The sequence below is a fragment of the Mesitornis unicolor genome, unplaced genomic scaffold (genome assembly GCF_000695765.1).
Source record: "Mesitornis unicolor isolate BGI_N332 unplaced genomic scaffold, ASM69576v1 scaffold47910, whole genome shotgun sequence".
NCBI classification, from domain to species: Eukaryota; Metazoa; Chordata; class Aves; order Mesitornithiformes; family Mesitornithidae; genus Mesitornis; species Mesitornis unicolor.
In genome coordinates this window covers 1-12732 of record NW_010161240.1, presented here as the reverse complement: position 1 = coordinate 12732, position 12732 = coordinate 1, and the positions used below count along the sequence as shown (strand labels likewise).

Genomic DNA, 12732 nt, shown 5'->3' with positions numbered 1-12732 from the left:
TCTGTGATTCTGTTCTGTGATTCTGTGAAGATGGATTTTGCATGCCTGATGTGAGATGCCCATCAATGAGAGCCAGGATCTTCTCAATATCTCTGCCTGCAAATAAGGGGCCCTATGTGTATTTATAGTAGTAAATCAGCAGAGTTGACAGACCTTTGCTTTCAGGTATCCAAAGCTCTTTATAGGACAAAATAAACAAAACAACAGATTACAAATACATATAAATGTATATACAGCTGATTACTAAAATCTGGGGTGACAATGAAAAAGTGGCAGTTTTTAGCCTGTCAATCCCACAGTATTATCCTGATTCAGAGTAACGACTTTTTGTATTTCTACCCAACAGCAATACAGATGTGCATACGGTGGCATCACTGCTTAAGCTGTACCTAAGGGAACTTCCAGAACCAGTCATACCATATGCAAAATACGAAGATTTTCTTTCTTGTGCCAAAATGCTCAGCAAGGAGGAAGAAACGGTGAGTTGGCAACTTGAGTATTAAATAGAAGGCTGGCATGTTACAACCTATTCCGATTTTGAGGGGGAGAGAAGTTGGTGATCACCTGTCCTAATTTAAAATGTGCATATATTAATTGAGGCTGGTTTTATATTAAAATTGTTGCCCCCTAGGTCATTTGGAAATCTGAATAAAGACATACTATAACCTTAGCTGTTTTAATTTCATGTCACTGAACCAAGTTCAAATAAACATCAAAGCTTTCCTTTTGCATGGAAGAGACCTATATTTTTGAGGATTATCATTCTGAACTGTAAAAGGAAGAGTCTTAGGAGTTGCTGTTCAACTCTTGCCATTAAATCAGGGGTCATTTTCTCCTAAGTCTCTTAGGAAGCCAGCTTGTACTGACTTTTGACTGGAGGCCAAGGGACTCTCGATTCATAGCCTATCATTCAGAAGGCCTCAGAAAGATCTCTGGAAGCAAGCCACCTTCCAGACTCTTCTGAAAAAATCAGCATAATGCAGATGAGCAAAATAAGGGTTCTAACTGATAGTTTGTGCTGTGCAGTGGCACGGGCCTACTATATATTAGCCTGAAGACATAAGAAACGAAGTACTTGTTTTCACATTGTTCTGTGTGCTTATGGGTGATGAGGTCAACCCTGATATTTTCTTTTCAAAGTTAACACAAATAGGTTCATTCTGCTGATTTCAGCCTACTCCCCTGACTTTCTAATGTGGTTATTTCTGTTTAATTATTTTTTGATATTTCAAATCCTGCTAGAACTGGAACACCTTCTACCTAATCTTCTAATTAATTGAGGAGGAGCCTCTCTTTTCTAACTGAAAGACTGTCTCCTTTCTGAGCCTTCATTTGATGACTACCAACCCATACTTGTTCCCACCTAATGGAATGGGGGGAAGAAAGATCTGTGGCAAACTGTCTTCCGTGGTCATAATCTCTTACACCCACTGAAATCAGAGTGGTTTCTTCACTGGGGGTTTTTGTCAGCTGCTTCAAAAGGTGGGAGTGGGCTGTTCAGCTGGTTTAATTTGAGCTGCTCTTTGCATAAGTTATGGCAGGGGATCCTCAAAGCTAAAGTTGCAGCTATGTGCCTGTGCATGTTGCTTGTGTGTCTGAACTATTGATAGGTCCAGTGTAAAGCCACCTGACAGCTCTGCAGTTAGTCATCATGCAGTTTATACTTGCAGTGATACTAATTTTCAGATTCAATTTTTAGTCATTTTATATTGGCATAGTCCAGAGTGTATGTGTGTAGTTTTTCTGCAACTATGCCACAAAGTGCTTTATTACGAAGTTCGAAGTGCAGTCACTGTTAAGGAAGAGAGCTGTGCATCTTGTTTCCTTTCTTAGCCTGCAGCCAGCAAACTTGTGCACTATTCTGGTCCACCCATCTTGATTTGCTTTTGTTTTCATAACATATAGTAATCAAAACCCCACTGATGCTGGCAAAGTACCAAAATCTCATACAGAAAAAGAGTCTAAAGTTACTCGTTGGTAAGGAATGTCACCAGGGTCTTGTTTTCACAGGGCACAGAAATTGGTGTGTGGTATTCTGCTTGTCTCGGTCCCAGGGTGGGCACAAACTGTTTATTGGTCTGAATACACTATGGACCAGAACTGGATAAAATACCCAAATAGTGTCTCGTATGAAAATGCCAACTAGTTCAAACTAGAACTGCTCGTGGAAGCCTCAGCCTTACTATCAGCAGGAGGAGGAACAGAGCTACTCATCAAAAATCAACAAAAAGAAAAAAAAAAGAGTGAAAAAGAAGGGAAATACAGGATGAAACCTAGTTATTTATTTAACTTTTTTGTTTTTCTTAAACCACTTAAAGGGCCTGAAAGAACTGGTGAAGCAGGTGAAGAGCCTGCCAGCTGTCAATTATAATCTGCTGAAATATATCTGTAGGTAAGTGCTCTTGCAAAAATATCACAATGGCATTTATAATTGTGAGCTGACACCCAAATCTGTCTGTGTATGTGCCCTGAAGGAAAAGTATTACTAAAAAATTCAGAGGATTGGTGAGCTTAAGTGAATGTACTAAAAATACAGGTTTACTGCATGACTAATTACTAATTTGCTCTATCAAGGTGCCCATTTATGAGTTTCCTTTCATAAGCAGGCTGCACTCAGCAAGAAACGCAAGAAGGTACAAGCAAATATATTCTGTCCTCTTTACTGGACCCTGCTTTTCCCACTTCTAACTGCAGTTATTGGCCTTGGTTGTGCACTCCTGAAGCATGGTATTCTTGCAAAATGTCTGTCTTCTGGAGTGAATTTTGTGGACACATCTAAGATCTTAAAAAATATGTCTTACACAGTTGCAATTTGTGAATTTCTGGGAATTCCCAGTGTAATTGAAAGTTTGCATTTTGAGGCTATTTTATGAGCCAAGTAGTTGATTAATTATGCTGGAGAAAGTTACCATCTTCAACAGAGTTACTGTGTAGTCAGTCCAGGTTGAGATTTAAATTCTGTTATCAGTGTATCATTTTGAACAAAATCTGAAGGAGTTGAGGAGAATAGCCTTGAGCTTTCAAGATTTCCATGAGGATTGGAATGGAATACTTGAACTATGTTAAGAGACCATCAGATACTTTAACTCCCTCCTTCCCTCCTTCCCTCCCTCCCTCCATCCCTCCCTCCATGTTTCTTAAAGGCATCTTTCTTCCCCACAGATTCCTTGATGAAGTCCAGTCTTACTCAGGTGTAAACAAAATGAGCGTGCAAAACCTGGCTACTGTTTTTGGCCCCAACATCCTTCGCCCCAAAGTGGAAGATCCTCTGACTATCATGGAGGGTGAGCTTACTGTACCTAACTTGCAATAGAAAAAAGGAATGTCTTTAGGTTTAACAGTACATACCAGTCCATGTAGTACATGCAATAAGATCCATATATCTGTTTTATAGACACAGAATTCTCCAACCTGAATAAACTTCTGGGTTAAATCTTGCAGGTTACTGTAGAAGTGATGGAAATGTGCAGCACTGCAAACAGACTTTGCATAATACGATGCTGCCCTTGCAACTTCAGTAAAAATGTACTTTTCTTCTCAGTGCTTGCTGCAAATATGACATGTTCTTATTCAGCATGTGTAGTTGGAGTGCAGCTTATATTTCACCTGTGGCTCTTAAGGATGAAAAAAAGTTTGCACAGGCTCATGCTGCAGTGACCCGTGTAAGATACTTCACAAGGCAGAGTTATATTACATGCCTTCTTGCACAGCAGTGATCAAATCGTCAGCTGCATTCTGCTATTTACAGCAATTCCCAGCTGTAGAGTGTTGCTGTCATTAAGACAAAAGTATGGCCATGGCAATTTCCTCCTTTAATTTCCTCCTTGGCTTAATCTTTGTGACTTTAATTCTTCATAAAATATATGATCCCTTTTCTCCTTCCAAACACTTTTTTCTCAATATGCAGAATTTAGGGCTGTACACAGATCATTATTTATTTGAGAGTGTGTGGATTTCTTCTTTTTCTGTGAGTTTGATGCTTTTTCTCTTCCCAGATACCACAATTTCCTGTATACTTTGTTCATTTACTTGCTTTCCTGAAGTTTTCTCTTTCCTCCTCCTCCTCTTTAATTCTCAGTGTAACAACTATGGTATGGGGGACAGAAACATAGCATTTCCAAATTATTCAAAGCTTCTCTTCCCTGACACTTCTGTAATGCTTAATAGTCTGACAGATAACTGCTGTGAATGTTTCTCTTGATCAGGCAGCAAACTGGCCCTTTTTCCCCCACACTTTTGCATTAAATAGTACAAAAAGTACTCCACATTGTTCAATAGATTGGAATTGAAGAGTGGTGTCACAGAGCTGATTTATACCCCTGAAGTAAATGAGAACGCTACCCCACAGGATGACATTTACTGATGGGATACACCATGTATCTTCAGCTCACCTGAGGCAAAGGAGATGAATGGAGCTTTGAGATGGGGAGAAGGGAGTTAGCCATTCTTAAATTAAATACTGTCTTCTGGGTTTATATTTTTTCCAGAACTGGCTCCTGCCTGAAGTGTGGGGATTTTTTGAAAGTTTGAGCAAAAAAGGGTTTTTTCTTCTTCTTCTTCTTCTTCTTTTTTTTTTTAAATCTGTGTAGAAAGGTAAACATAATACGATTTTCCAGTTATTGAAAGCAACTCTTCAGCCTCCTTATCAACAGCCCGAGCACTAAAACAATGGGGGCTGCTGTAGGAAATGTCACGAATATTACACTCATTGAAAGGAAATTCGTATTTTTTTAACTAATGAGAAACAGGTTTGATTAAACAGATTTATGACTTCTCTTTAAAGGTAACTTTAAGATTTGGCCTGAGACAATGCTGATTTGCAGTTGAGCTATGCATAATTAAATGTATAGGAACTTTCAACGAAGACTGCATTGATTGCTGCTCACGGTCACCCTTCTTCATTACTTTTTGCTTTTTGGAAGATACGGAGGGCTTTCCTTGCACAGTAATTCAAGATTAAACATGCAGCAATGGGTACCCATAGGTGTATAGTGGGTATGAGGAGCTGTTTTTGTTCGGCCCAAGAGAGGCTTTCCAGAACTGCAATCATGGGCCAATATTTTCCTGTCAAACGCAGCGGTAGATGTTGCCTGAGTACAGTGCAATGTTTGTGGTAAAATTCTGCACATAACAGCTAATGTTCTCAGAAGGAACACAACTAATCTTGCCATGGGAGTAACTACTTCTCCTGCTGCATAGTTCTAATGTATGATTTTGCCTTAGCAAAGAAACAAGAACACTGAAAAAGATGCTGCCAAGTACCCACATTGAATTGGCTCGTAGTAGTTGTATTTTTAAAGGCTGGCATATAAAGATCCAGAATATTACAAATAATGGGAAACTATAGTAGCCACTGGGAAATTATTGTTTAGAAAAGCACAGTATGCCTCCGAAAGCTCTTTAGGAGCTTACAAAAGGGATGCTTATTAGAACTGCCTTGACCTTGTTCCTGAAAGAGTCTTAATAATCCTTAATGAGGGTCTGCATAACAAAATAAGAGTTGCACATCTTTATTACCCCAAGTCCAATTATAAATGCTAGTGTGCAAATTGCAGTGCAGTCAAGTGGTGTGTACACCAAGGGCTTGTTCTTTAAGGTAAAGGTAGCCATTTGTTACAAGAAGTAGCAAACTGTGGTCCTGCATTAGTTCTGTACTGTGTTGTAAAATGACACAGCTTCCTGGTTGCATATAGTCTCACCATGGAGTGGTTAAAGGCATTCCACATTATATTAGTTACGTCACATTACTGCCCTGCTTTCTCTCAAAAGTCTAAAACGACTGTGTCCCAGCAATGCACATCCCTTGCCTGCCCCTTTTCTGTTAAACTACTACATGAAAGTGCTTTGCCAGAATAAGACTTTGATTTTAAAAATGATCACCACATTGAGTTGAAACACGTCACTTACAATAGCATTATTCTTTGCTACTCATTATCTCCTGTTGTCTTCTTGGGATGCAGTTACTGTCAAGCTTCTTCCCAGAAGTTCCAGTTCTTCGGGGGTCTGTGGGGCCTGCTGGCTTGTTTTGGTGCCAGAGGCACTTCAGGCGTGTTAAGCTCTCAGAGTGTTATGCAAATGGATGTGTTGAGTAAATGAATGTATAAGCTGAATGTTTACCAAGTATTTGAGGAATGTGAGGGATAAACTATATTTATGCCCTGAACAAAACATGCCATTAATGACCATGTGCTTGGTGTCTCATTTCAGGTACAGTAGTAGTTCAGCAGCTAATGTCAGTGATGATTAGCAAACATGAAGAGCTGTTTCCCCAGGATGCAGACCCTCAGATGGGACCCGAGGTATGCAACAACAACAACGAGATGCCAAAAAAAGCAATTGTGGGGCAGCTACAGAACAAAGAGAACAACAACACCAAGGAGATGGCAGTGAGGCGCTGCTCCTGGGACAAACCTGAGTCTCCCCAAAGGGAAAGCATGGACAATGAGTCTCCAACTGCTCTGCCAGGCAGTAAGACAAATAGCCCCAGGAACAGCGTCCAGAAACTAGATGTCACCAGAAGCCCACCACTCATGGTGAAAAAAAATCCTGCTTTTAATAAAGGCAGTGGCATAGTCACCAACGGGTCCTTCAGCAGCAATGTGGAGGGCCCTGAGAAGAGCCAGACTGTACCAAACTGTACCCTGCAAACCAGGAGAACGTCATCCCTGAAAGGACCGGTGACTAAGATGGGCACACACAGTGTGCAGAATGGAGGTGTGCGGATGGGTGTTTCTAGCACAGACGGGCACAGCAACACCCTCAGCAGCCGGACTCCCAGCTGGGTGCCCAATGGCTACGTCACACTGAGGGACAACAAGCAGAAGGAAACGGTGAGCGAGTCAGGCCAGCACAACAGGCTTTCCACCTACGACAATGTCCACCAGCAGTTCTCCATGGTGAACTCTGATGACAAACAGAGTGTGGACAGTGCCACCTGGTCAACATCCTCGTGTGAAATATCCCTCCCTGAGCACTCCAACTCCTGTCGTTCATCCACCACCACCTGCCCTGAGCAGGACTTTTATGTAGGTAACTTTGAAGACTCTGTGCTGGATGGGCCACCACATGAGGAGCTCTCTAACCCAGGTGACTATGAGAACAGAAGTGACAGGAGGAGTGTGGGAGGCCACAGCAGCCAAGCCACCAGCAGCAGTGATAACAGCGAAACGTTTGTGGCCAACAGTACTAACAATCACAGTGCTCTGCACAGCCTGGTGTCCAGCTTGAAGCAGGAGATGGCCAAGCAGAAACTGGAGTATGAAACAAGGATAAAAAGGTAAAATGGTTTGGCTCTACCACCTGCCTGCCTTTTGCAGAGTAAATCCAAGAGTTTGTCCCTCTTGTGACTTGCAGTCTGCACTAGCTGCGGTCATTGGGTACTTGCCGCTGAGCTTCCCATCTTTCAGAGTTTATGTTGCTTTGGTGATACCATGTTCCAAAGGGGTTTGTTTCAGAGCAATTGCTTGCCCCAGTTGTGGCTGCTATCCTATTGACACCGAAAATAAAGACACAAAGACGGAACCTTGGAATGTAATTAACAAGATCAGGAGGCTCTCACTGTGTTTTCAATAGTTGATGCTAATGAGCATCACCTTCTCTGGAGATGGAGGAGGGCAACTGGGCATCACCTTTCAGTGAAAACAGTGCCATGGTTTATTCCACCTGTGGTATTTGAGACTGGGAGGCTGCTGGAACTCCTTTCCAGACTCCTCATTCCTCTTGAGGTAGTGCTGCATCTGGGAGTTACCCCTGCTTACAGTCCTTTCCCCATGCTGCTGCTTTGCCTGAACCTTTCCTTCACAGCTCAGATGTGTTAAAGAAGACAAGGGAAAGCCGTGTCTTTGTCCATAGATAGTGCAAAGTCTTCTCGCACACAGATTGCTGGGGTGGATGGCCATAATGATCAGTGAAAAACCTGTCTAGGCTTAGCATTAACTAGTGCACGCAGCAGGGCAGAGCTGAATGCTTTCTCTTTGTAATCAAGGTTCTCCAGTAAAGCTGTTCAGGACTTGTCTTCTCATCTCTGTTGCACAGCAGCCCTTTGTATTGGTGTCGCTGGCAATGCAGGTCCTAGCTGGATCACAACATGGGAGAGCTGCGGGCAGCAGCAGCTGCCAGCAAAAGTTCAGCATACAGAATATTGCAGTCTTTTGCCCACATCACTATTTTCAGCACAGTGTGCAGTGTGGTAGAGCACTCCTAATGTTTAATATGCATGGTGACTGTGTGTTTAGTGCCACTAGGATTTCTGATGCTTTCCATTGGAAAGCTAGATCTGAAGTAGAGTCTTTTAGACAGAAACCCTATTGACTGCAGGTTTTTTTTAAACTGTCGATTCAGGTTTGCAAATAGATACAGTAGATAAATCAGCTGAAGAAGGAAGATTAGCAGTGAAACAAAGGCTTTCAGGGCATTATTCTGACTTTGTGACACTAGTGCAACTACAGCAGGAGCTCAGTATCAACACTTCCAGCAGTAAAAGGGTTATGTAGGCAGTTCTTGGAGAATTAGATGGAGCTCTTCGCTGCTGTGCACCTTACCAGTGGCTGTTACTGGGTATTTGCTAAATGGGCTGCAGATGACATTGCCCTGTGGGAGCGGTTCATTGGTGAAGCCATGGTTTGTTGAGACACCTCTCAAAAATTCAATGTAAGCCTTGTAAATGAAAAGACATGAGTATGAGTTTGTTTGTAATGTGCATTTCTGCTTAAGTGAGGGGTGCTGCTTAGGAGCTGTCTGCTTTTATTTTGTTTTTTGCAGCTTAGAGCAGAGAAATCTCACCCTGGAAACAGAAATGATGGCCTTGCATGAAGAGCTGGATCAAGAGCGGAAGAAATTCACGATGGTAGAAATCAAAATGCGTAACGCAGAACGGGCCAAGGAAGATGCCGAGAAGAGGAATGACATGTTGCAGAAGGAAATGGAGCAGTTTTTCTCCACTTTTGGAGAACTGACAGTGGAGTCTCGCAGACCAGAAAGAGGCAACACCATCTGGATCCAGTGAGCATTGGAGGCGTAGACTGTGGGACTTAAGGGAAGGGCTTGGGGGTATTATACTGTATCAGGTGGCTGGTCACCTGGCTGAGGCTAGTACTCAACGTAAGGTTATACACCCTTGCAGGAAGAAACCGTGCAAACATTAACCACTCGTATCTACAGCGTGTACTTATCAACTTATACTCTTTGAATGCTTAATGAGACTACTGTCAAGTGTTACAACTGGATATGTGTATATAAATTAAAAAAGATCACCTTAGAGAGCAAGAGATGTATCTCAAGAAATATTTTAATGCAAGTCTTGTATTTAAACTGGTAAATTGAAATGTTGTTGCAATCAAGCTTTATATCAAGGCTTTTCTCCCTTGCACTTAACATAATAAGCTATTTTTGGCATTGTGTTACCATCAGCTTATTTTGTATATCAAATGTTTTTTGTTTTTGTTTTGTTACTCCTCTTGCTGGGGGGTAAAGATAAACCAGTATGTTAAGGTATATGTGCGTCAGTGCTTAACCCTGATTTGCGTCGCTTCTGAAGACACCAGGATGAGAAACAGCAGCATGCTACAGGCAAACAAAAAAAAGTGGACTGATTTAACAGAATTGATGGCCAGGGTAGAAAGTGCCAGAGCACCCCTATTGTAAACACCAAATGGGAATATGAAGTCACCAAAATTGGGGTCAGTGCCAAAACGGGTAAACAGCTGCTGTTTGGGAGCATATGTGGGAGGCAGAGCAAGTTGGGAAAGGGGAAAACTTAAGGGGAAGCCAGTCAATCACATGACCAGAGCTTTTTGGGGTACCGTCAAGAAGCCCCATGGCTGAGCACTGCAGCTCAGAGCAGGAATATGAATCTGGTGGTTTAGCTATATTTGTATCTGACTTACATCTGTGCTCTGAGTGAAAGTGGGTCCTTTTTGTAATGCTGGTGGAGGGATACACAGAGGGGATGAACCAGACATCCTGATAGCCTTAATGGCGTGACGGGTGCTGAAAAAATAGCAAAAAATATTATGTCCCGAGTAAAAATTACCGAAGCACCTCTGTAGCAAACAGCAAATAAGGAAGAAAACACACCCATCATATTCACCACCCACATTTACAGTGTATATTAGCAAGTTATGATACTGTGTGAAGGCTTCATGAGATTACTGTCAAGTGTAACAACTGTGAAAGCTCCCAGGCTCTCAGCATCACCAAGGGAACACACCCAGCGTGAACAGCTTGCAGAGTGCCAATAAAAAAGAAACAGCAAAGCCATGCTGTAAATTAGTAATTTGTTTGGCATCTTTGCATACAGTAAGCATAACTGGTATTTTCTCCACTACGCTAAGGATTTTTTGTTTTTAACTTTCTGTTTAGGACTACAAGCTGTATTATTGGAGAGGGTTCTTGAGGTGTCTTGGCTTCTCTCTACTGTCTCTTATATATATTGCAATTCTTTTTTAATTCCAATTGAGAAAGAACTACGAAGGCAGCCTCAAAGAACATTCTTGGTTATAGCATGTCTATTAGACAAGTATTAATTAGATGTGGGATTATGCTGGGAAGCAAACATGAGGTTGCATTTCAAAGAAATATTAACTTACAATGGAGCATTACAGGTGGTGCTTGTGGATGCATTATTTGTGTCTGGTGAGGTTCAGAGTACCCAGCCAGGGTGCCTGTTGTACTGATTACTGTGAACACGTCTAGTGCACATCCTGTCTGTATGTAAATCAGAAAAAGTCAGACAGGGAGGGATCAAGGTACTGGGAAGGAGAATGTTTTATATCAGCAGCAATCACAAGATGTCCCCATAATGGGGAGAGAAGGAAACGGGTTACTCTATTAATTCTGATTTTTAAATTGAATGAGAAAGAACTTGGTATCTGATGCAGTATGCCTGAAAGTTGACTCACAATTTAAGCAGTATCTGACATCTGTTGATATGGCAGCAAAGTCTCTGAGATAAGTATATTTGAACTGGAATTCATATTTTCACACTAGATGTATACAGTAGTCCCTGCAGCAGTATCCTGAGGAGAAGAAAGTCCTGCTTTCTCAGTCAGAGTAAGCCAGTTTTCTAATTTTGATTTCTTCTAGCACTCCCTTTTCTGTTTAAGCTCTGTTGCTCTCTTAGAATTTAAAGGAATGCACAATTCCTAAGACAAGTTGAAGGACTGGTATAAATGAGGACCTAAAGTTTAGTGACAGGGTCATGGCAGAAGGTGGCCAGCCAGACAGTGGGGAAGGGTGCTGCTCCAAGGATATAATCAGCTGATGTGATGGCAAAACTGACAGCTCCTCGATAAAATTTTATTTCTGATACTTCTTCAAAATTGACAAGGAACAGGAATTTCATTTCACATCCACATCTGCCTCCAGTGGCCTAGGCTATATAATATGCATGGAAGAAGGTTCATTCTGTGTTCAATTTCAATTATCCTTGGTCCTCAAATTGGAAGCTTCCAGTGATTTGTATGCACTGTTTTCCTTATTTGTATGAACAGACCACAGTGATTCTTTAGGGTGCAATCCTTAAAAAAAGAAAATAATCTCTTCCTTTTGCAGGGACTCTGAGAAGGTGGTTCTCCATGCGAATTTTGTGTAGGGCTTAGGCTGGAGTAGACCTGGCTCCTTCTGACTGATGCCAGGCTAAGAAATCAGAATGTCTGTTTTGTTTTATGGCTGTATTAGAGGGACCTTGATCTGCTTTGAAATTAGTACTTAGTCTTGGAAGAAAATGCAAGCTATCAGTAGCCATTACAAGCCACAGAATTACAGTTGTTAAAACTAGCTAGCACTTCTTAGTCACCTGCACACAGAAGCAAAATTCCTTTGTCAAAATACCTTCTAGGAAAGTGTTATTCTGGGAGCGGAGCAGCAGCTCAGCTTGTGTCTGTTTGGCCATCATTTTGGCTCTGATTCCTTGATGGTTTAAAACCATTCCTGATGCTGTTGTCACCTTCCAGCCATCTCTTCCTGTACCGCATAGTGCTCTTGTCACTCCGCTCATGCTGTGGTGGTTTCCTGGAGCTGAACCTGCACAAGGGTGTTCTTTGGGGTTGTGTTCTGGTGGTCGAGGTCTCTGTGTTGGCTCAATAAAGTATCAGACAGGTTCACTGTAGCTATGGCATCTGGAATTGCCTTAAATGGTCATGGGACCACACTCTTATAAGTATCTTTGAATGTTTTTTTGGAAGCTTATGCTAGGCAGGGTTTATCTATTTGTTTGAAGCTTGTCTTCACGTTTGAAAAGGTATTCCAACACCTGTCAGTCAGTTCCTCAGGGAGTGTTCAGCTTCCAGTTACATGGCTAAGTACTGATATCACAGTAGACTGGAATAGTGGCAGACACTCACAGTGCCTTCTAAGTGTTAGATTCTGATGTTTTGCTCAGAAAAGCTTCTATTTTCCTTTCTGTTTGTGGGAATCTTGCTACGCATTTGGAGTGTGCTCTGCTGCAGCAGAATAATTAACCCTACTACACTTCTTTCCTATATGTTTTTCTTTCAGCATCTCATAGAGCAAGTTTCCCAAATACAAAACTTCATAAATAAAATATGTTATGTTAAATGATATGCAGAAGTGGTATTTTAGGTTTTCATAAGAATGAGGAAAGGAGTTTGGTAAGATTTCTGCTCATCTGTAAACAGTACTTGATCCAGTAGTTAAAGTGAGGGTCCAACGACTGTTGAAAAAGATCCAATTGCTAAAAAGAATTAATCACAGAATCTCAGGAGTTGGAAGGGA

At 41.7% G+C, this 12732-nt stretch overlaps 1 protein-coding gene across 1 annotated transcript; it reads left to right on the top strand.

Annotated features, from left to right (window-relative positions):
- Positions 1-346: 346 nt before the first annotated feature.
- On the top strand, positions 347-9492 carry ARHGAP24 (Rho GTPase activating protein 24; the record flags this gene model as incomplete). Its single annotated transcript, XM_010192219.1, has 5 exons — positions 347-479; positions 2319-2392; positions 3163-3284; positions 6208-7276; positions 8761-9492. Coding segments are annotated over 5 exons (1642 nt in total), but the record flags the coding sequence as incomplete, so codon positions are not given.
- Positions 9493-12732: the final 3240 nt, after the last annotated feature.